The sequence below is a fragment of the Ochotona curzoniae genome, unplaced genomic scaffold (genome assembly GCF_017591425.1).
Source record: "Ochotona curzoniae isolate NIBS_2020 unplaced genomic scaffold, NIBS_Ocur_1.0 patch78, whole genome shotgun sequence".
NCBI lineage: Eukaryota > Metazoa > Chordata > Mammalia > Lagomorpha > Ochotonidae > Ochotona > Ochotona curzoniae.
Genome location: NW_024467059.1, coordinates 248,941 through 271,619, shown reverse-complemented (window position 1 = coordinate 271,619; position 22,679 = coordinate 248,941). Strand labels below are relative to the sequence as shown.

Here is a 22,679-nt window from a genome sequence, read left to right as displayed (position 1 = left end):
ATAAACGTATACCTTTACCAAAGCCCTGTCTATATGGCTCCTGTGCAGCTGTTTAAGCTGACATCTGCATCCCATATGATCACCAGTTCGAATCCTGCTCCACCTCTGACCCAGCTTTCTGCTCACACACCTGGGAAAGCAAGAGAAGATGGTCCTAGTCATTGGGTCTCTGCCACCCACGTGGGAGACTCAGACAGGGCCCGGGCTCCAGCCTGGCATGACAGACTAGGCAATGCGTCATTTCCAACCTAAGTAGCTTCTTAGAAACTACCAAGAAGGTAGTTACTACTAGTGAATCCAATTTTCTTTTAAGGTTTAATGGTTTTTTTAAAAAATATTTTTATTTGAAAGGCAGAGTTACAGAGAGAGGAGGAGGAGGTTGACTCTTCCATCTGCTGGTTCTCTCGCCAAATGACTGCAACGACCACAGCTGGGCTGGTCTGAAACCAGGAGCTTTCTCCAGGTCTCCCATGTGCATGCAGGAGCCCAGGCATTGGTCCATCCTCCACCGCTTTCCCAGGCCAGTAGCAGGGAGCTGGATTAGCAGTAGAGCAACTGAGACATGAATCGGTGCTCCTATGGGATGCTGGCACTGCGAGCAGGGGCTTAACTCACTAAGCCATGGTTCCAGCACCTCAAATTTCTTTTTTGGTAAGTTAAATTTCTCTTTGGCCAAAGCCATGAATCCAGAGTTCCATGTGGGTTTCCCTGGTGGGCGGCAGGGACCTGGGTACTTGAGTCATCACTCACCCCAGATTCCTCATAGACAGGAAGCCAGAATCAGAAATGGAGCTGCAACTGTCACCTTGGCGCTGCAGTACGGGATGCGGGCATCCCAAGGCGTGGTTATACCATGCCCTAGCTGCCATTCCCCTCAGAAGTACAGAGAACCCAGTGAAGCATGTCTGCACGCATCTGGACCATATCTAGCACAGTTTCAGTGCCTGCCAGGTACAGCAGCCAGCTGCCTGGCCTCAGCTAGCACGCCACATTCAGTGATTGCTTGTACAAAACCACTGTCCTTCTCATTCTGTTTGTTTTTCCCCTGTAACGATTTAATTGATCATTTTCCCCGACTCCACACACCCTCTGAAATTACAGGTTTAGGGAGGACAAAGATGGGCCATATCCACAGGGTCAAGCTGTGCACTTCTCTTAATGGCCTAATGGCATGAATCATCGATTATTAGCATAATCATTTGGACAATATGATTTTCTTCCCCTTTCAAAACTTGAGACACAATCCACATACCCTAAGATCTACACTTTTAGAATCAGGGGTACTTAGTATATTTACAGTTTTACACAATTCTCTGATTCTGAAATATTTGCATTACCTCTATAAGAACACCCACTAAGAGTTAGTTACTCCCTTCTTGGCTCTTTCAGGTTCCTGGAAAACCACTCATCTGCTCGCTGTTGTCATATCTGCAGCTTTTGCAGGAAGGCAGTTATGCTGTGGCCTTACTGTTGCACCTGGCTCCTTTCGCTCCAGGGTGTTTGCAGGGTGTGTGTCCTGTCAGTCAGTGCCAGGACCTCTCTTCCCAAGCAGGAAGCACACTCAGTTGCGCGGATGCACTGTGCTTTTCTCCCACCACCATTCCTCATACTCTTTTCAGATCTACAATCCTGCATTCAAGCCAAGGACTGCAAGGAACTTGAGGAAGTAAAGTCCTTCCTTGCTTCCCAGCTTCTCTACGCTCTGAAGTGCTCGCAACTCATCTCTTACAGATCCCAGAGCCACCTGGGCATGACCCACCAAATCTGCTCCCTCCTCCCAAGGATCAAGTCAGACCTCCTATCTTGACCCCAGGAGTCCACCCAACCCCCTCAACTTCTCAGGGTCCACCTGATTTCCTGAAACTTGACACTCCGGAATAAGGCACTATCCCAGGTCCGTTTCCAAAAGATTCCTGGAGGGCGAGGGTGTGGGGAGCAGGAATTCTTCCCACACGGATCCTTTTCCTTCGGCTAGCTGCACGTGCAACATCCCCGCCAACAAAATATTTAAAAACAAACAAACAAAAAAGCCCACCTCGCTTTGTTTTCCACGGAAGTTCAGGTAAAAGGAAGGGTTGATGGATGGGGGGAGGGGAAGGCGGTGTGTGCTTATTTTTAACTTGCCTCACGGTCCAGACTTCGGAAAGGAAAAGAATTTCCTTTGGGCTGCTGCCACCACTCTGATTCTTGATGCTGATAAAATATTTCCTCAAAAAAAAAAAAAGTCTAGGAATATTGTGCCATTTCAACTTGGGCTGTAACTGTAACTTTTGAAAAAAAGAGTTGTTTTTAAGCAAAGAAGGCCATTATCCATGTCCAGCAGGAGGGGTTTAATTCTTCTCCACAGAGGGTTTCCCGGTCCGTTGCCCCCAGGAGCGAGCCGGGTCCGCAGCGTTCCAGGCGGGCTGGCGGGGCGCACGGCCGGACTACAGGATCCAGAGGGCTTTGGAAACTCCAGCAGCCGCACGCCCGTTGGCTACCGCCGGCTCCCTGAGGAGTGACGCCGCCAAAACAAGCCCTGATTGGCCGCGCTGGAGCTGAATTCTCCATTTATGGACAGATTGCCCGGGCCGAGCCGAGGCTTCACCACAAGAGTACACGGATTAAGTCGGGGGAAGAAAGAGGAGTGAGGCCGGGCAGCCGGGCAGCCGCGCCGAGCGCCTCGGGTTCCGTTTAGCCGTGCGCCCGTCGCCGGGTCTCCGTGGACCCCCCCAGTTCTCTCTCTGCCAGCATGCGCCCCGCCTGCTAGGGCGCCCCCGGCTTTTCCCTCACCTAGCGCCGCCGAGCCCGCCTGGATGCAGTCCTCGCCGGGTTCCCATTGGCTCCTCTGAGTGCTTGGGTGTCGGGAGCCTGTTTTTGGCCACGGGAATCAACTTTTGAAGTTTCGCCTAGGAGACTGCTGCGTTCCTGCGCCAGCTTCCCGGCAGCCGGACCGGCGGAGGCGCGACCGCGACGCGAGTCACCATGGTGAGTTGGCCGCGCCGCGTCCCGGGACGCCCGGCCCTGGCACCGGCAGGAAGCCCCGGAGCGCGGTACCCACCTTGGGCGCGCTGCCCGGGACCCCCGTGCGGAGAAGGTGGACGCGGGAACCGGCACGTCTCGGGCTCTCTGCCTCTCTCCCAAACTCGGGACTCGCGGACAGGGAGTGAAGGGCCAAGGAAAACTTTTCCTTCAAGTCGTTTGCTGCGTCGCACAACTTTCTGTGTCCGGGTTGGCGATGGCTGCCAGCTGTCTGCAGCCGGAGCGTGGGCACCTCTGGTTCCCGGGGCACGGCTGTCGGACGGGATCCCCTTGTGGCTGCAGGGAATGTACAGTCTCGGCCGGGCTCCGTGAGGTTCGCTCACCCTCTCCCCCGCGGCGAGCACCCTCGCGGGCTGCCTACTGTCCTCTCCGCCTGGCAGGGTGGCCCGGCAGAGCCCGCAGCAGCTGTCCTGCCTGGCACCCACCCGCCAACCGGAGGCGGCCCAGCCTGCCGGGGCGAGGGACAAGCGTGGCCGCACAAAGACGCGCGGCTAGGCGCCAGGTAGCGCGATCACCTGGCGGTGGGCAGGCTTGCTGAGAGCCAAAGTGACCCGGAGCAAACCAGGGCCACACCGGCCCGGGGTCCGTGGAGTGGACGCAGGTCCCTCGGGGGCTTGGTACCGGGGAGACCGAGTAAACACCTCCTGTGGGAGGACCCCAGCCCTGCCCCACAGTGCGAGGTGTCCGCGAGGACCCGGCTAGCAGCTCGCGGCTTGCGCTGGAGGGAGCCCTCGCCGGTGTGCAGCAGCGGCTGTGCCTACCCCCTTGGCGGTCCGGAATCTGGGGATTGGCAGCTGGCTTTCACCAGCTCGGCGGTGACTTCCCAGCTCCCCAGCCCGACCACGCGCCCCCTCCCTGCCGGGAATTCGAGCTGCCTCCCCTGGGCTTTGGTGTGGTGCACTTGGCGAGACACAAAATGCCAGGACCCTGGAGGAGATGGACAGTCCATTACGAAAAACAAGGGAGAAGTTCAACTTGAAGGCTTTGGGCTTTCCGCGCTTGCTGCTTCTTCAGTAATCCTAATTAGGTGGCCGAACTCAAGCTCACGGGGTTGTTGCTGGGAGCTGGGAGTTAGCTGTGTCAAAATGATACCCACCTCATTTTGGAAAAAAATCTATATCCGGAAGGGCACAGAGTTTAAGTTAAGGAAAAAGAAAAAACGAAAAACAAAAAACTTCTTGACCCAAACTTTTGCTTTCTTACCTGGTCCCAAATTACATCACCCCAATTGAAGAGAAAAAAACCTGCCTGTGGGTACATCTCCTTTTTCAGTTTTGAGGTTTTAAGAGTAAAACAGCGGACAGAAGGTCCTTCTCTCTGTAAATCTACCTTTCCAATAAAGATAAATCTTGAGAAAGGTCAGTCAGCCCACAGCACATTCGTGTGGCACCCCTGTGGAGTGCCATTTACAATGATCGGGGTTTGGTGGCACTACCTAATCATGAGGCACTTGGGTTTCAGCAATGTGATAGTCCTCCTGATTTAGAATTGCTGTAATTATTTTCCGTGGCTCAATATTTCTAAAAAAAAAAAAATCTATGTGTTGATGTCAGGAGCTTCAAGGATCTTACTGAATGTTAACTAAGTAGTGCCTTAGGAAAATGAACTTTCCTCACAAAAGGGCTTCCCCCCACCCCTCCCTCCACCCGGGGCTGGGCAAGAAGAAAGGGTATCTTTTGGAAGGGAGGGAACTTCAGGAACTCGGTGCTGGGTTTAGCAGCGGTTGAAGTAGGCGGTGGGTCAGGTGGAGGCGAAGGAGGAGGTTCCAGGAGCAAGGTCAGGGTGTGATTCCCTGTGGTTGGGCTGTCTGCCACGGGCAGAGATGGGCAGGTTGTGGGCCGCCAGGGGACTCTGTGCATCAGATAGGGTGTCTGTGGCCACTGGCCGGAGAGTGGAACCGACTGGGCTGTCCTGAAATGGGAGAAGTGCCCTGGATAGATCCACCGGCTCCAGTGTAACTTGGCCAAAACGGGACGAATCACTTCTGCCCTGGTGTGAATTGTGAGGTCTGTTTGTGAGCCTAGCTGATACTTGCCTTAGAGCGTCAGCAATCCGAAGCCGCAGTGCTAATAGGTAACGTCAGAATCGGTGCGGGCGGATGCTGCTTCCCTCCCTGTGCTGTCTGGGCCTGCCCAGTGGTGTCCCTTAGCTGCTAAGAGCCGGAAGGGAAGGGACCTGATTGTCAGTGGGTGTGGCTGAGAGTGAGTGAGCGTCACAGGTCCTTGGCCGGGCAGGAGGGAGGGCACCTGTCCTGTGGCCTGGTGTGTGTGTGTGTGTGTGTGTGTGTGTAGAGGGTACAGAAACCTGGTAATACATTAACAAGGTTCTCTGCTTGTCCCCAAAGCCTCCCCAGACTCTCTGCTGTGACTCATAGGAAGACTGTCGTTTTCTGACTCAGGAACACAGTATACAGTTTGCAGTTCATCTCATGACTTCCTCCTGAAAACTGACTCTGGGACACTCCATCCTGGGAAAGCCAAGCACACCCCCACGCAGAAGTTACTTGCATGTTTTCTATAGGAGACTTGAAGAAGTAAATTAAAAAAAAGCAATACACTAATGAATGTAACTTAATAATGTGCAAAAAGTCTCCTTTGGCTTTTGAAAAAATATGTTTCCTTAAAGATTTATTAATTTTCTTAATGCAAAGTCAGATATACAGAGGAGGAGAGACAGAGAGGAAGATCTTCCATCCGATGATTCACTCCCCAAGTAACCGCAATGGCTGGAGCTGAGCCGATCTGAAGCCAGGAACCAGGAGCCTCTTCCGGATCTCCCACATGGGTGCAGGGTCCCAAGGCTTTGGGCCGCCCTTCACTGCTTTCCCAGGCCACAAGTATGGAGCTGATGGGAAGCGGGGCCATCGGGATTAGAACCGGTGCCCACATGGGATCCTGGCGCATTCAAGGTGAGGACTTTAGCCACTAGGCTACTGCGCTCGGCCCTAACAATATTTTATTAAGTATTTATTTGAAAAGCAGAGTCAGAAAGAGAGAGGTCTTCTACCCACTGGTTCACTCCTCAAGTGGCCACAGTGACTGTAACTGGGCCAAGATCTTCTTCTAGGTCTCCCATGTGGGTGGCAGGAGCCCAGGTATACCTCAGCCGTTCTCCACTGCTCTCCCAGGCACATTAACAGGGGACTGGGGTTGGAAGTGGAACAGCCATAACTCCAACTAGTGTGTTTATGGGATGCCCGTGTCCCGGATGATGGCTTCCTCCTCTGAGCCGTGATGCTAGTGACTTTAATTAACAGTAATACAGATTTGAGATATCCTCAGCAGGATCTGGTTTTATCCTAATCTGCAAAGAAGTTCTGTTTGTGTGACCATGACCAGTTTGGACTGTCTACAGGACTGAAGCCTGTGTTGGCAGCCTGCTGCATACTACAGGCTCAGAAATTGTGATGCACGTGTGAGCCAAATATGCAGACATGTCGGAGTAGGGGCAGGTACGCTGCTGCAGTGGGTTGAACTCCACCTTGGCATGCCTTCATCCCATATGTGAATTCCAGTTCAGGTCCTGGCACCTCTACTTCCAATCCAGCTTCCTGCTAATATACCCGAAAAAGCAACATGTGATGGCCCAAGTGCTTGGGCCCCTGCCACCCTTATGGGAGACCTGGGTGGAGTGCCTGGCTTTGGCCTGGCTCAGCCCTGACTCAGAAAATCTTCAAGATTTGTTTTTTTTTCCCCTTACTTGTACAGCACTTAGGAGTAACTTGCACATGTTACATGTAAAAATATACAGGAATAGACGTAAGAACTCCATCTCTCTGATGGAGAGCTGACTGGAAGGAAGGCAAATTCCTTTGATAAAGACATGGAATGTATTCAGAAGGTCTGGAATTTAGTTTCAGTTTGTATTCTGGGAAGGTAGCCTTGTTCCTTCCCACTGACTGGTTTACCAGATTGCTAAAAGCTTCCTGGACAAAGCAACATCATGCAACCCAGTAGAACTGGGAAGGAATGGAATAAGGCACAGAAATTCTGGAGGCAGAGGATTAGAGCAAAATCAGGAATCCAGGATGTCAAACTCGGGGCAGGTGTGGTTGGGTCAGCCCAGGGCTTCTAGGGCAGACAGCTGCCAAAGCTGAAGTTTACTGTGCACTGTCGCTCATCAGTGTCTGTGGACTGGATGGAAACCAGAACACAGATGTGTGTGTGTAGGACCAGGCCTCTAGGGGATGACTAAGTAACACACAGTCCAATCAAAGAGGCTGCCAAGGTTATATGGACCATACTATCAAAGTATCTTATTTTTCAAGAGAAGCTGGACACGCAGCTTTTCCTATTAGATCTGACATTGAGAAATATCTGAGCATCACTGAGGATCCAGGCAGACACACCTGTCCGTTGCACGCAGCCACTATTGCGACTCTCAGTGTATTTCCTCGCGTCCACTCGCTGCATCAGTATCTCCATGGCAGCCACATCCGCCGTGATGAAGTTAGCCATGTACTGACGCATCTATACCTGCCCGCCATGTCTTCCTAAACAGAAGGAGTTGCCTCATATTTTTGGCTCATGGATTCATTTTTTTTTTAACTCCATCTTTTTATTACTTATATTAACTTCCTTTGATATGGCTCTTTCATGGATTTTTTCAACTACTAAAATTGGGAAAAAGCTTCAGCTGCTGTTGGGAGCTACCTGAACACTATTGACTGGCAAAACCGCAGACTGAATTTATGCTTATTTGTGAATTCCCTCCTACAGTGAAAAAAATGCTCAGGCCCAAATGGTGCAGGATAAACTTCTTCTTCTTCTTCTTTTTTTTTTTTTTAAGATTTATTTTATTTTCATTACGAAGTCAGATATATAGAGAGGAGGAGAGACAGGAAGATCGTCTGTCCGATGATTCACACCCCAAGTGATGCAATGGCCTGTGCTGTGTGGATTCGAAGTCTGGAGCCAGGAGCTTCCTCCAGGTTTTCCTGTGCAAGGTCCCAAGGCTTTGGGCCATCCTCGACTGCTTTTCCAGGCCACAAGCAGGGAGCTGGGTGGGAAGTGGAGCTGCTGGGATTAGAACCGGCATCCATATGGGATCCCGGGCGTGTTCAAGGTGAGGACTTTAGCTGCTAGGCCACGCTGCCGGGCCCGCAGGATAGACTTCTTTCATTTCTCCCTCCATGATTGAATCTCATGAATTTTTAGGGTCTGTTTGAGGAGTTGCCCCTTAGGGCTCTATAATGAGCTTTTTGATGACTCAGAATATGACTGGTCTTCTCCCTAATGTTGGCATGTCATGAGCTCAGATGAGGCTAAATGAAAGAACCCATAGTACTTTGCATATCTTGATAATATTAGGGCTGGGTCTCATTTCTTGGTTTAGTTAGGAAAGCTCTTTTCACCCACTTCAAAAGCAGAAATATTTGAAGCTTGTGTACAAGTGGAAGATATTACGAGCCTCATAGTAGGATATGATAGAAATTACAGACATTCACAATTTTCCAAGTTTGAGTGGTTTTAACAAAGATACAGCAATTTGTGTTTTTCCCATTATGTGATTAAAAGTAAGTTTCTCACTAATGGGTCTTTCATATTTGTATTTGTAAAATTACCTTGCTTGGACTTGATATTTACAGAGAAAATAAGAGGCTAAAAGTTAAATGCCAAAGGTATTAAAAATAAACATCTCAGCCTTGTAAGCACATTCTGTAATAATGGTAAACAAAAGTGTTTTGACTCTCAGCTTCAGAATTTATGTTGGCAGAGATAAAGGTTTTTGGGCATCCTAGCAAAATATTTTTTTTTTGAATATTCTGCGTGACAGCCACACTTGAGAGAAGCAGAACTGTTAAGAATGGTCTCTCAAATAATATTGTTGACTCTCAGAAACTGTAAAGCTTAAACCGTACACAGGGCTGAACTTGGTCTTCCCTTCTGAGTTACAACAATGAGAACAATGCCATTCATTGCCTTTGTTCAAAGTACTTAGGAATAATAGTTTGTGAACTCCTAGATGGCCGAAGGTGTTAGTGCCCAGGCTGACCACTCATCAAACTCGGTGGTACTTGGCAGACATCGTACCAGATACCTTTCAGCTGTTTCTAGAAGTTACACTCTACCTCATAGAGGGCAAACTTAGTCCCACTGAAGAGGTTCGGCCTTGTGCCCACCGAGTTCTGCTGTGAGAGGGTCACGTTCTCTTGGGTGACCAGAGCTGTGATGTGTTTGTTTAACATTTATCCGTACTCCTTTATAATCATAGACCCCATCATAGAAAACGAACAGCTAACCGTTATCGCCTCAATCCTTTTTCTTTTCTTTGTAGAGAAGTCCAAAGGGATTAGATGACTGCCCTCCTCCGGTGACTAGTTTTTGGCTGAGCTGATGCCAGAATCCACATTTTCTGATCTCAGTTTAATAAGGTTCTTCCTTCCCACCAAATGGTGGTAGGTTAGAATCTATTTCCTTAAGAGTCTAGACATGACCAAGTGGTTTTCTTTCTGGGACTCTTCATGAATCCTGCTAAGAGATGGGAAAGGTTGGTATTTAGTTCTTATTCACTACTGTGTCAACTTTAAAAGTCTGCAAGAAATAAATTCAGAAGAACTCACCCATGGTGCCATTATATTCTGACACAGTAATTATTTTTATGTCTTTGGGTTTCCTTCCAACTTATCCAAACACACATTGTTTTTATATAGTTGTAATTATGGGGCAAATATATCATCTATGCTCTGCATTTTCCACTTGTCCTATAAATCCTTCCCCTTGGTAAGGGGAAGGATTTTATAATATAAATATAAGAATATTTATAATATTCTAATGGTGCTGAAATAATCCAGTAGAGCTGGTTACTTAAATCATATACAAAAACCCTCTCCACACTTGTGTACTGTTCTGGTCAGTAATGGACTGCCCAACCGTCTGTGACTCCTAACATATGGAGTTAGTCCCCTCTTGGATATAGAGTTGGAGCAGCTGGGCAGGCTTGGGATATACAGTCCACACTCCCAGGTCCTGACCCAAAGGTGTCTAGTGGAGGTGGGCCAACTCATGAACAGGCTGCAAACTGCAAATAACTTAAGGGTATTCCAGAGGGGGACTTCAGTACTCTCTGCTTATCTTAGCCAAGCTGTGGTTCAGTGTTGCAGCTCTTACTAGGAGGGATCGGGTCCCTGAGGTGCTGCAGAGCTGGTGCAGGCACAGAAGAGAAGAAAATCCTATGAGCTGAAGCCCTCACTTGATCCCGCTGCCCTTGGAGGATGCTGGTGGTCAGTGCCAAGGCCACCTACACAGACCACCAAGTCCTCCAGACTTTTCCTGTAGTTGCAGCTGAACTTGTGGCTCTCAACACAGGGAAGGGCTTGGATGGGGCCCAAACGCTGCCACCGTGTTGTCCGAGAAGGCACACAGCTGGCTCAGGGTGCAATGCTGGTTGTCTGGGATATGTGGCACATGTAGCAGGTTGGAACCCCTTGACCTTGCCCTGTGCTGCCATCCGGGTCTGTTGCCTTTACCATCATCAGGCCTGATAGCCAGCACCGGTTGCCCTCCCTCCCCATTAGCTCTTTTCTTGGCCTTTGAGGCCTTGTTCAAGATGGTATTGTGGCTGGCCAGGGGCGCCCAGCCGGGTGGGGTGGGGTAGGTGGAAAAGCATTGTCCTTTGAGCCTGAGTCTAAGAAGCTTTGTTCTCTAGCCTCCTCCACCAAGGCCACTGCCTCCTATTCCTCCGCTCTGTCCCACCTTTACTGACCGGGTGCGCGTGGCCTCCACGTTCACTGGCCCTGCTGCCGACTTGGGTCCTTCAGTCCCCTGCAGGCTCAGTTGGATCCTGTTTTGTGCTCACAGTGCTTGTTTTGGTTCTCTGGCACTTTCCTGGGGTTAGCTCCTCATCTTCCCTCTCCATCTGAACCCTCATCTCCTTCCTCAGCAGCTTCTTGGCCCCCGAAGTCAGTGGTCTACAGTGTGGTCTGTGTTCCCAGGGTCTGCCTCTTCCAGGCAGCAGCTGTACTTGATGTCGAAGCGGAGGCTGGGTGGGCCCAGGCAGCCCTTGCTCCACATTGCCTCTTTGCAAAGGTGATACTTCTCCTTTTGGATATGTCTTTTTTTTTTTTTTTTTTGAGGATTTATTTATTTTTATTGTAAAGTCCAGTATACAGAGAGGAGAAGATACAGAGAGGAAGGTCTTCTGTTCGATGATTCACTCCCCAAGTGACCGCAATGGCCAGTGCTGCACCGATCTGAAGCCAGGAGCCAAGAACTTCTTCCATGTCTCTCATGTGGGTGCAGGGTCCCACAGCCCTGGGCTGTCCTCAGCTGCTTTCCCAGACCACAAGCAGGGAGCTGGATGGAAAGTGGAGCCGCCAGGATTAGAACCAGTGCCCATATGGGATCTCAGCGCATTCAAGGTGAGGACTTTAGCTGCTAGGCTATCGCGGTGGACCCCCCCTCTTTTTTTCAGGAAGCCCTTGTTTTTATTTGCAATTTCAGCATATACCCGTGGTATCATGTGATCCCTGACCTGCCTGTCAGGTTCCGAGTGTTATTCTCTTCTTTCTGGATTTACAACCTTGATAGTGTGAAATAAAAGTTCCAGTTCCTTCTGGATATGGATGACTTCTGAGGAGGCCCTTTGCCCCCATGGAATCAGCGGCAGCGTATGCTGTTGTGACTTGACATGGCTGCTGTGGCCATGCTTGCTGTCGTTTGTTGTTTTCCCCTTACTCGTCTCAGGGGCTTAGTAAGGTCTTACTTGCTTCCTGTGTAACAAGGACAGCCAAAGCCTATAGGATCATAAGTAGTATAACTCTGGGTGGTGTGGACATAGGGAGTTCTTTGTTGCTCTCTATCATTTAAACTTTTTTTTCCAATTAAGAAAAAAAAGTATATGAAAAACACAGGTCTTATCCTTTGATTGAGTTGCTAACCCCCTGAATCCCAAGTAATGTTACTGCAGGAGTTGGAGCAAACATGTGAAGATGAATATCAGGGGACATGGTCAGTTTGGATTGATGTCGGGTTATCTTCATGACAGTTGACATAAGATTCGTCCCATGGACTAAAGAACTGCCGGAGTGTGAAGTCCCCGGATTTCCAGTACAACTCAGCCATCTTTACTTGCTTTGTCATGTCTGTTGCTTTTTTGGTGTGACAAGTCATCCCAAACTTGATGGTGTTTTTTTCTCTCATGACTTTGTGCATTGGCTGGGCAGTTCCGATCTGGGCTGGTTCATCTGATGTCTGTGGTTAGTTGGTGGCTTGGCTGGGAAAGGGTGATCTGGAGTGGCCTCGCTCACATGTCTGGTAGCTGGCCCAGTTTCAGCTGGAGCAACGGCGATGAGTTTGCCTTGTAGCTTTTGTCACAACAGGCATGCCTTGTTTACATATTAGTGGTCACACCACAGAATTCCTAAAAACAGCCAGAGTACATGCTCCAACACACAAACATCTTCTAAGCCACTGCCACCGCTTGCATCCTGCTTACTATAATCCCATGGACCACAGCAAGTCCAGGATTGGTGTGAGAAAGGGGCTCAGTTACAGTTTCCAATACATTCACTGCTCTTTTCCCAAGGCCTCATCTCCTGTGTTGACAAATACTCCGTCTAATTCTCCAGTGCCAGATTCATTGAACAGGTGAAAGGGAATGAGAAGAAAAAAAATTATTATTTCTCTATTAAAGGGAGCCCTGTGACAACTGCTAACGTTTTAGAATGCTGAATTGTGCCCAGATGAGTCTGGATGACAGAAGGGGCAAACCTGAGCCTTGCAAGGTGGGGCAGCACTTCTTGCTGGCCAGGTCGGCTTCCTGGCTAGTGCTGGACTGTCCACTTGGAGGAGAATATCCCTCACCCCAGACAGAACACTTCCCTTCACTGAAAGTCCTTAGGTCACCAAGATGTTTATTAAAAGTATTCCTGAGCCGGAGACTCTGCTGGATGTGTGCTCCTCTGTAAGATGTGAATTGATTAGGATTAGTTCAGTTTTATGTACAAGACTCAAAAAAAAAAAAAAACCCATTAACACACCAGGGTGTGTGTATGTGTGTGTGTTGTGGGCGGGAAAGAGTTGTTACGAAATTTAAAGCTACACAGTTGGAGCGAGACAACTCATGGTCAATTTTGTTTTCTCTATTCTTATCTTCCTTTGATTTACTTTGGAGAAAATTTCATATATCACAGCATTTCATCCTTATTTAAATTTACTTAAAAGGTAAAATTACAGGGAGAGACAGAGATCTTCAATCTACTGGTTCATTTTCCAAATGGACACAATGGCCAGGGCAATTCAGGCCCAACAGGAGCCTGAAACACCATCTGGGTCTCTCACATGAGCTGGAGGGACCCCGGCACGAAAATCATCCTTTGGTGCTTTCCCAGGCACACTATGAGGGATCTGGGTCACAAGTGGAGTAGCTGGGACTTGAACCAGTGCTCATAGGGGATGCTGGTGTCCTAACCTGCTGAAACACAACACCAGTCCAGAGCATTTCATTCTTAAACCTCTCCGGTATTGCACTGACTTCTAAATAAGGCAAAAACTAACTACCCTTTGGATTGGAAGAAGGGTGTGTCTCAGAGAACTTAGGCAAGTAGCTTTGACTTTGGTGTTTGTTTTACAGAACAATGGAGTCCTCTCCATGAGGTGTCCTCTGAGGGCTCTACTTGCAGTTCCGTCCAGTCCCTTCCATGGGCAGGGCTGGCAGTGTTGGAATCCACGGTCTTGGCGAGCAGGACAGGACTGCTTTCCCTGTATTCTTCACTGGAAACTAACCCGATTTTTCGGAGTACTGATAGAGCAAAAGCATAGGGTCATAGCACTGGCGTCGCATTTGTGTGCGATCACAAAGAGGAGCACTAACTTGTAATTTTATGTAAAGAATAGAAAGTCTATTATTTCCCTAGTGAAGATCCTTTGATAATAATTATAATATTTACTAACTGAAGGCATAAGAAGGAAATTGCTGGGCTCCAGTTGCTGAACTTGGGAGCATTTTTATGTGCCGTGTTTTCTGGCATCTAGGACTAAGGTTTGGGTTGTAGGAAAATTGGGTTAGTCTCTTCCAGCTCTTTCTCTCTCCCACCCTCCAACCTCACCACAGCTTCCTGTCTCTTCAACCTTTCCCCACAAGGAAGAACCAGAGATGCGCAGGACTGGAGCAGGGCGGCAGGAAACACCCAGCACCTGCTCCAAAGTGCGGGAGCCTGCTGAAGGCTACTTGAAGAAGGGGTGCTCTCTCCTCCTCTCTCCTCTGGGTCCTCCTTGTTGGGCCCTGTCCTCACACCTCCCGTCTTCCTCACTGGGCTCTCCTCACCCCTCTGTGTCTTCCCTGGAGCCTGGCTTAGCAGCTCTCCAAGTGCGTGGGGCTGCCTGTGTGTGGAGCATTGTCCGCTGTACCGAGACAGTGGGGCACTGTCCTCTGTTTGAAGCTGTGAATCACAGCCTGGAGTTCTTTTGTAGCAATTGTATATAAGTGCCAGTTGGTAAGGGTGTCCCTTACACCCTCCAAAGGCAGCAGGAATTGCAGGGTTCCACCACTGGCTTAGTGCCATAGGTTCTGTTCTGCCATTGGGTTTCAGTCCACATTTTTTTTTTTAATTGGAAAGTCAAAAAGATCTTCCATTTAATGGCTCACTCTCCAAGTGGCTGCAGTGGCTGGGGCTGAGCCAATTCAAAGCCAGGAGCGTCTTCTGGGTCTCCCATACAGGAGCTGGATGGAAAGTGGAAAAGCTGGGACATGAACTGGCACCCTAATGGGATCCCAGCGTATGCAAGGTGAGAATTTAGCTATTAGGCTACCACACTGGGCCCTCCACCTCGTAGTTTCTTTCTCAACTCGATCCATCAATTGCGTGAAACCACTTGCTCTCTTACATACAGGTTGGGTGTTCAGGACCTCCAGCTTGTGTCTGGTTGGAGTCCCCTTTCTCAGCCTAGAAGGGTCCAACCTCAGTTCCACCTTATTGAGCCTCATGTTTGCAAGTTGTCTGATTCTTCGAAGTTCTATAGCATTACATCTGTAAAGGACGTATGGCTATTTACATATTTTGGTCTTTCCTTCAGATTGATTGCTTTTCAGGCAGAATTACCTGACTTTTTTTTTTTTTTTAAGTATTATCTACTTGAAAGGCAGAATGAACAGAGGGAGCAGGTATCTTCCATTTGCTGTCTTACTCCCCAGTTGTCCACAGCATTCAGTGCTGGGTCAGGCTAAAGCTGGGAGCTGTGGACTGTATCCAGCTTTCCTGTGCATTGAGACAGTTGACCCAACATCTGTACCTCCCGGGATGCACTAACAAGAAGTCAGCTGAGAAACGGAGCAGCTGGGACTCGAACCAGCCTTCTGATATGGGATGTGGGCATCCCAAGTGCTGGCTTCAGCTGTCATACCATAATACCCACCCCGTGAGTCCTTCCTTGTTCCGCTTATGTCCCAACCTCTCCTCTCCACTCCCTCTTGTGCTTACTGTTTTGTGACCATACTGTTTTAATAATTAATGGGGAAAATGCTTATATTCCTTTCTGCTGTGGCTGAGTAGATATTCTTTAAAACTGCCCACCAGGTATTCATCTCGTAGGAGCTAAAGTGGAGTGCAAACATGGTGACGCACCCTTGAAATCCACTCCAAGAAACTGCTGTGCTTGGCTACTCAGCTAATGGAAAGCTACAGGAGTCGGGGGAGAGCACCCTGCACCTCGAATGCCACCAGAGCCTTGGCATGTAAAGAGTGATGAAGCAGTCCCGTGTGTGGGTTCGCCCTGTGCTTCCTTTGCTTTGTCCTTGGAGAGGGTGTAAAATAAGATAATACCAGTCCTCTGATGGCACCTGGGAGCTGAGGTGCTCATCTCCAGCAGGCAGTAGAGAGCTGACTGTCATCTCAGTGCCTTACTGTTCTTTTCTCTTTCAAGATTTCTTTGTTTTCATTTGAAAGGTAGATCAGATTTTCAGAGAGGAGAGACAGAGAGAAATATTTTCCATCAGCTGGTTCACTCCCCAAATGGCTGCAATGGCTGGAGCTGAGCCGATCCGAAGCCAGGAGCCAGGAATTTCCTCCATGTCTCCCACGTGGGTACAGGGTCCCACAGCCCTGGGCTGTCCTCAGCTGCTTTCCCAGACCACAAGCAGGGAGCTGGATGGGAAGTGGAGCACTGGGGAGACAAACCGGTACCCATATGGGATCCTGGCACATGCGAGGCAAGAATTTAGTAATTGAGCCATTGTGCTGGGTCACTGCCCTGCTTGCCTCCACACTGTGTCTTTCTTTACTCATCATGCAGACATAATGTTGAAACCAGAATGGACAACAACTGTTTAGAAATGCAAGAAGGAAGCCAGTTCTCCTAGGAAATGGAAATCTGTTGCTACATAGCTGTGAATTGTTCTCAAGTACAGGTGTTCGAGACATACTCAGAGAAAATATAAGGAAGAAAGAACTAAATGAATTGAAAGGGGATTTGTAGTGCCTTTTAATGCCTGTGGTTTTTGGAGGACAGGTTGCTTTCAGAGCTTAAACTCACAGGTGTTTTTCTATGAGTATGATGGCTTAATTGGCTAATCCTCTGTGTATAAGTGCCAGCATCCCATATGGGTACTGGTTTGTGTCCCGGCTGTTCCACTTCTCATCCAGCTTCCTGCTTGTGGCCTGGGAAAGCAGTCGAGGACGGCCCAAAGCCTTGGGACCTGCCATTTGCATGGGAGACCTGGAAGAAGCTCCTGACTTCTAGCTTTGGGACTACTCAGCTCTGAATGTTGCAGCTATCCAGGCAGTGAACCAGCAGATGGATATTTTTCCGTCTCTTCTCTCTTTGGAAAACAAAGATTCATAGATAATCCAACACTTGATAATATCGCGCTGTCCCGAAATCTATGACTTAGAGCTCCTCAAGGAATCAAATGGGCTGACTTACCCCTTTTGGGGAACAGTTTGGATGCTGTTTTGAGTGCTCAACTCTAGGCAGAAGGATGAGGTGTTCTAAGATCTGCCAGAGAGTCAAAGAAATGGCTTCCAGTGTGAGTGGCAGGGGAGGAAGTTGGAAGTACTCCTGGGGCCTCCTGTGACCACCACTTAGAACATTTAGGCTGAAGACTTGGAGTGGCTCTTGGAGGAGGAATGGGGGAGTGAAGATAGACAAGACCTGGGGCCAGTGGTGCCTGCCAGTTGGAGAGATAGTCTGTTCATTTAATATTTATTGTGCTGTCTCACTCAGCTGTGAACTCCTGAAGGAGACAGTGGCGCCGCTTTGTATTTCCGTCCCCTAGAACGCAATGTCTGGCATCTGGTAGGATCGGCAACCTTGTGGGATTGAAGCAGACTCCGCCCTTTTAGCCCAGACATACTTGGGGAGCCAGAAACCTTCCAAGTCAATTTGGTCACAGCCGGGCAAGCTCTAATGATCGAGTGATTGATTGATGAGCGCCTGTAGATTATTGTAGACAGCTGATTGTAAACTGGAACTGTTTTTTCAAAGATAAAAATAGCCCTCTCACATAAATCCATGGGGACTTCTTTTTGAGCTTGCTTTTAATAGAGCCAGGATATCAGCGGGTTCATTGGAGCTCTGGCAGGAGGCAGTGACTGCAGAGGAGAGCTGGGAGGGCCCTGTCCACTCAGGGGCTCACCCAAAGCCACACAACCAGTGTTGGCTTATCTGCAAAGGGTAGTGCTGTGGTTTACAGGCAGAAATGGAAACAAAACTCTCCAGGTCCCTTCCCCTCCCTAAAATCCCAAAAGAGCCATTCCAAGTCAGGTGTCCAGCTGGCAGGAAGGCAGTAGGCTGTTCTGGCCAGTTCTGCCATCAGAGGCCAGGGTGACCTATGACCTGGAGTTGGAGGAGGGGTTAGGCTGTTTTTGTTGACATCAAACATCACTGCCAGATCGACAGATAGGATCAGAAGATTGTCCTGGTTCAGCTGCCTTCTTGTTTTGCTTGAGGCAGGCCAGCCACTCTCCTGCTCCAGAGGCCAGATAACTCACTGGAGAGGAGCTAATAGCTTAATTGTTTTGTTTATTCTGCTCCTTGCAAATTCCAGTAGCTTCATTTGCATGAAGAGGTCATTTTTCCCTTGGGCCTTGGAGTTTCCTTTGGTTTGAGTGGCTATGAATGTTGGCTTTTCGTGTTTCTTTGGAAGTTTGGGGGAGCCCTTTCTGGGGGTGTGAGGGGAAAAAAGAAGAAAATTAAACAAACAAAAAGCCATCCACATTCTGTGCACACAAGTTGTGGATTCTTGATGGAGCCTGATCTTGATGATGGCATGTCTGTTCACATTCTTCAGGTCTGGGACTTCAGAGCTCCGTGTGATCCTTTGCCACACGAAAGCTAACACATCCACAGATCTGTGGTTTGCCTTTCAGCGTGTAGAGAGGTACCAAAGATTTGTTTCCTTGCTCATGAAAAATCAAAGTCTATTCTAGAGGTTTTATTTAAGATGTATTTGCCTTGAAATTCAGTTATGCAGAGAGAGATCTTCCATCCACTGGTTCACTCCCCAAAGGTTTGCAACAGCTGGTAGCTAGGAGCTTCTTCTGGGTCTCCCACATGGATGTAGGGACCCAAGGCTTTGGACCATCCTCCACTGCCTTCTCAGGCCATTAGCAGGGAGCTGTTGTAAGTGGAGCAGCTGGGACTAGAACCGATGCCCACATGGGATGCTGGTGCTGTAGGTACAGGATTAGCCTACTGTGCCACCATGCTGGACCCTATTCTAGTTCTTGTAGCAAGTGTGCTTCTGTCATTTCAGTGTAAATGAGACATTTTAGCTCAAAGGACTTTATAATGTCCTAGGGTAGTAGTTCTTCATGCAGGTAAAATTGGACTTTGGGGAAAGAGAAAGGTGAAGACTGAAGGAGCTTGAATCCACTGATGTTGATTAGATGTAGATATGCCCCCTCCTTAGGAAAGCAATGCTCGCTTTCCCTGCAAACTGAGGGATGGGATTCCAGAGCTAAAAAATCTTGTGGAACGTTTTCATGTTACAAATCACTCAAAGGCAGGGTATCGCTGTTTTGGGAAGCGTTATTCAGGATTGCATGTTGATAAAGAGTTTTCTATTGCTCCCCAGTTTCTGAGGCTGTTCTGATTTTCATTCTACTCAAATGGCAGAGAGATTGAGATGAAAGAGAGAAATAGAAGGGGAGAGAGAGAGAGATCCATTAGCCAGGACTGAAGCCAGGAGCCAGGAGAGAGAGAGATACAGACAGAGCAAAAGAGAGAGATCCAATAGCTGGGACTGAAGCCAGGAGCCAGGAGAGAGAGACAGCAAGAGACAGAGACACAGTAGCCAGGACTGAAGCCAGGAGCCAGGAGTTCCATCCCAGGCTCCCATGTGTACTTGAACCATCACTTGCTGCCTCCTCCTGGAACTGGCCGTGGAGCTGGCACTCTCATCCAAGCTGTGTGCTGTGGGATGCGCTCATCTCTAGCAGCCAGTTCACTGCAGCACCACATGCCCAGCCCTCTCTGCAGACTTCAGGGTCTGGGGCTGTTTTCGTGAATCTGACAGCCCCGAGGCTGGAAAGAAGAGGCTCAGCTTGTTGGAACCAACACTTACCTGCTTTTCAGAAATCCACAGAGCCAATCTTCTTTCCTTATCCTACTCAAGAAACAATGAAAGGACAGTTCCAAGGATTTGGAATTTTTTGCTGCTGGACGTTTTTGGAGTCCAAGTATCCTTATGGTGAACAGATTAAGTGGTGGTCTGGACACCAGGGAAGTTTTCATTCCAGAAAGCCTCCTGCCTGGCCACTGCTGCTGCCAAACTTCCATTACTGATTCTTATGAACTAGTCTTTCAGACATGTATGTATATGTATATGTATATATATGTAAAGATTTATTTATTTTACTTGAAAGAGTTAGAGAGAGAGAGATCTTCCATCCACTGGTTCACTCCCCAGTGGCTTCAACAGCCAGATCTGGGCCTATCCAAAGCCGGGAGCCCAGAGCTTCCTTTAGGTCTCCCAAATGGGTGCAAGGGCCTAAGGACTTGAGCCATCTCTGCTGCTTTCCTCGGCCGCAAGGAGGGAGCCAGATCGGAAGTGGAGCAGCCAGGACTCAAGCTGGCACCTCTGTGGGATGCCAGTGCCACAGGTGGAGGCTTAGCTTGATAAGGCATTTTTCAGAGCTTCTGAAGAGACCAAGAGCAGATTTTGCTAGGCCAGAGAAGGAAGAAAGAAATTCAGAATGGGACATAGGTAAGCATGAAAATACAGAAGGGCATTGGAAAGAACTCAGAACCCCAGACCCGGGACAGGAGAGACTGTGCCTCCCATTTTCCCCTAAGTGGTTATTTGTATTCTTTGCCCTGCCTCGTTCCTGCCGGCTCCCACACCTAGGAGTCTGTCTTCAGCAGTTCTCCCTTTCTTTTCACAGCTGTGAGGGTCATCTCTGAATCTGCTTGGTCTTAGCCAGGAGCCATCTTGGAATTTTCTTACGTGGTCTTTACTCTTTGCCCACTGTGGTTCTCATAAACAACACCGCCAGAGTCCGCTTGGCACCTGTCACTCTCACTCACACATTCTCCGTTCCCACTGTGAATAGCCTAAAACTCAACATGCATTCTCTCTTGGTGAAAACTACACACAAGTCCCCTCCATGCACCTGTATTTCCCAGTAATCTTTCTGGAATATGTCCTCCAGGAGGGCCGCAGCCCTGTCCCTGCTGTGAGTTTGTACCTAATCTTTGATCCATCAAGGATGATGGATTGTGGATTTTTACAGGCTGCCTGGAATACATTGCTGTGTTCAGATCATTTTCCCATGACTAGTCTTTGCTTCCCCTTGCTTGCCATTTAAGTGAGTCCTTAGAGATCCAAGGGAAGGTTCATCTCCTAGAAACTGGATTTAGCTCAGAGAGCATTTCCATCTTTAAACCGTAGCTTTCACCATGAGAACATTTATTTTGAACTGAACTGTAGTTCATCCTTGTGTGTGAGTCTCATGGCCCAGGAAGACAGTAAACCCCCAGAAGTCAGCAATGACTTACTTTTTTTTGGGGGGGGGGTACTTTTTGGAATGTACTGTCCTCCTCCTTTGTTCTCCCACATTCCTCCAGGAACCTGCACCTTGCACAATCCTTGTTTCTAACAGCATAGCTGGTAGGTGCCCTGATGAGCTTTGGACCTGGCCTCCCTTCTCCCCATCACCTCAGGAAAGTGTGTGGTTCCCCATGGCAGGTACTGCATTATCTGGTTCCTCCTTGTAGCATTCATGGCTTGCTGAAGAATGATGGATGCTGTCAGCTGTCCCCTTTTGAGTTTTACCTACTTTCTTTTCCTTCTCCCTGCTCAGTCCTGGGAACTCCCAGTTGTGGAGTTTTTAGTTGGGGAATCTGTGACTCAGGGTGGCTCTCCTCCAGCTCTGGTGTGAGGTGAGTCAGTAGACAGCACAAGTGACTGGGCTCCACCCTGAGTAGAAGGCGGGAGCCTGTCTGGTGATCAGAGGGTTTTTTCCCTCCCTCATTGTTTCCTGGAACCAAGTAGAGCAAATTCTTTAATTCTGTACTTCAATTTTACTTTTTACAAAGGGAAGTAGGAATAACTTGCCTTCTCTCACCTAGTGCTATGGGATGTTAATATTGGAATGTCAATAAGAAAAGTATAAAAGGCACTACTGAGGCTGCGTGCAGGGCCACACGTGGGGCATGGGTCAAGCTTGGGATCAGAGGACTCTGCTGGTTCCTATTGATGCTACAGACTGCTGTTCCGAAACACTTACCACATCAGTATTTTTAAAAGTTTTTAAGAAGTTATTTTGTTTATTTGAAAAGCAGATAGGAGCATACAGAGAGAGCTACACAGAGAGCTCCCACCTTACTAGATCCACTTCCCCAAATGCCCGCCACAGCTGGAGTTGGGCAGGACCAAAGCTGGCAGGCCAGAACGCCATCCTGTCTCCTATGTGGGTGGCAGGGATTCAGCTGTTGGAGTCATTACTGCTGCCTTCTAGGGTATGCATGGAATCAGGATGGGGACCACGACTGGAGCCCAGGTACCCCAAAATTCCCTTTAGAGGCAGCCATCACAAGTGGATCTTAACCAGATACCCACACCCTTGCAATTTTTTTAGCTTATTCAAGTCTTAGCCCATGAAAGTCTAGACAAACCATTTCTCTCCATTTTTTTTTTTTTTAGAAAACAGATTTTCTTTGAGAGAATTACTTGCTGTCTGTTTAAGAAATACTTGGAAATTGGAATCAATTGATTCAACCTAGTAGTGTTTCACGGAAGAATAGCTATGCCTCTGGCTGACCTGCCCAGCCTCCAGCTTTCACATTTTTTAGTTGTGGGGAGGCATGAGCAGCACATGTAGAATATATCACCATACAGGACGCTACGCTCCCATCATAGAAAACAGACATTGTCCATAGAAAACATAATTGGCAATGCATTCATTGAACTGGGGTAGGGTAGTTTGCCTACTTGCAAAATCCCTCTCAACATTTCTGGTCACTGTCCTCCCTAATTATCTGGGAAATTTAAAGGAGGTTTTGAATTGAAATTTTCCAAAGGGTGGGAGTTCAGGGAACCCCTTTTTATAGGGTAGACTGTTGGCAGTGAATTAGGGAATGAAGAAAAGCCTTACCTGGACTAAAGGAAGCAATGTCTTAGATAGGACTTGGCAGAATCCATGATTTTATCCAGGCTCTGTGCAGCGTGACTCTTCTATTAGAAAATTAGAATTGCAAGCCAGAATAATATAGGAGTCATTT

The 22,679-nt window shown here is 48.5% G+C and overlaps 1 protein-coding gene across 1 annotated transcript in view; it reads left to right on the top strand.

Annotated features, from left to right (window-relative positions):
* The first annotated feature begins 2,915 nt into the window (after positions 1 to 2,915).
* The window catches only part of LOC121168218 (unconventional myosin-Ie), a 193,753-nt gene continuing 173,989 nt past the window's right edge, over positions 2,916 to 22,679 (top strand). The window contains exon 1 of the mRNA XM_040998123.1: positions 2,916 to 2,967. Within this exon, the coding sequence (XP_040854057.1) occupies positions 2,965 to 2,967 (3 nt within the window). The 5' untranslated portion in view covers positions 2,916 to 2,964. The remainder of the gene's footprint in view (positions 2,968 to 22,679) is intronic.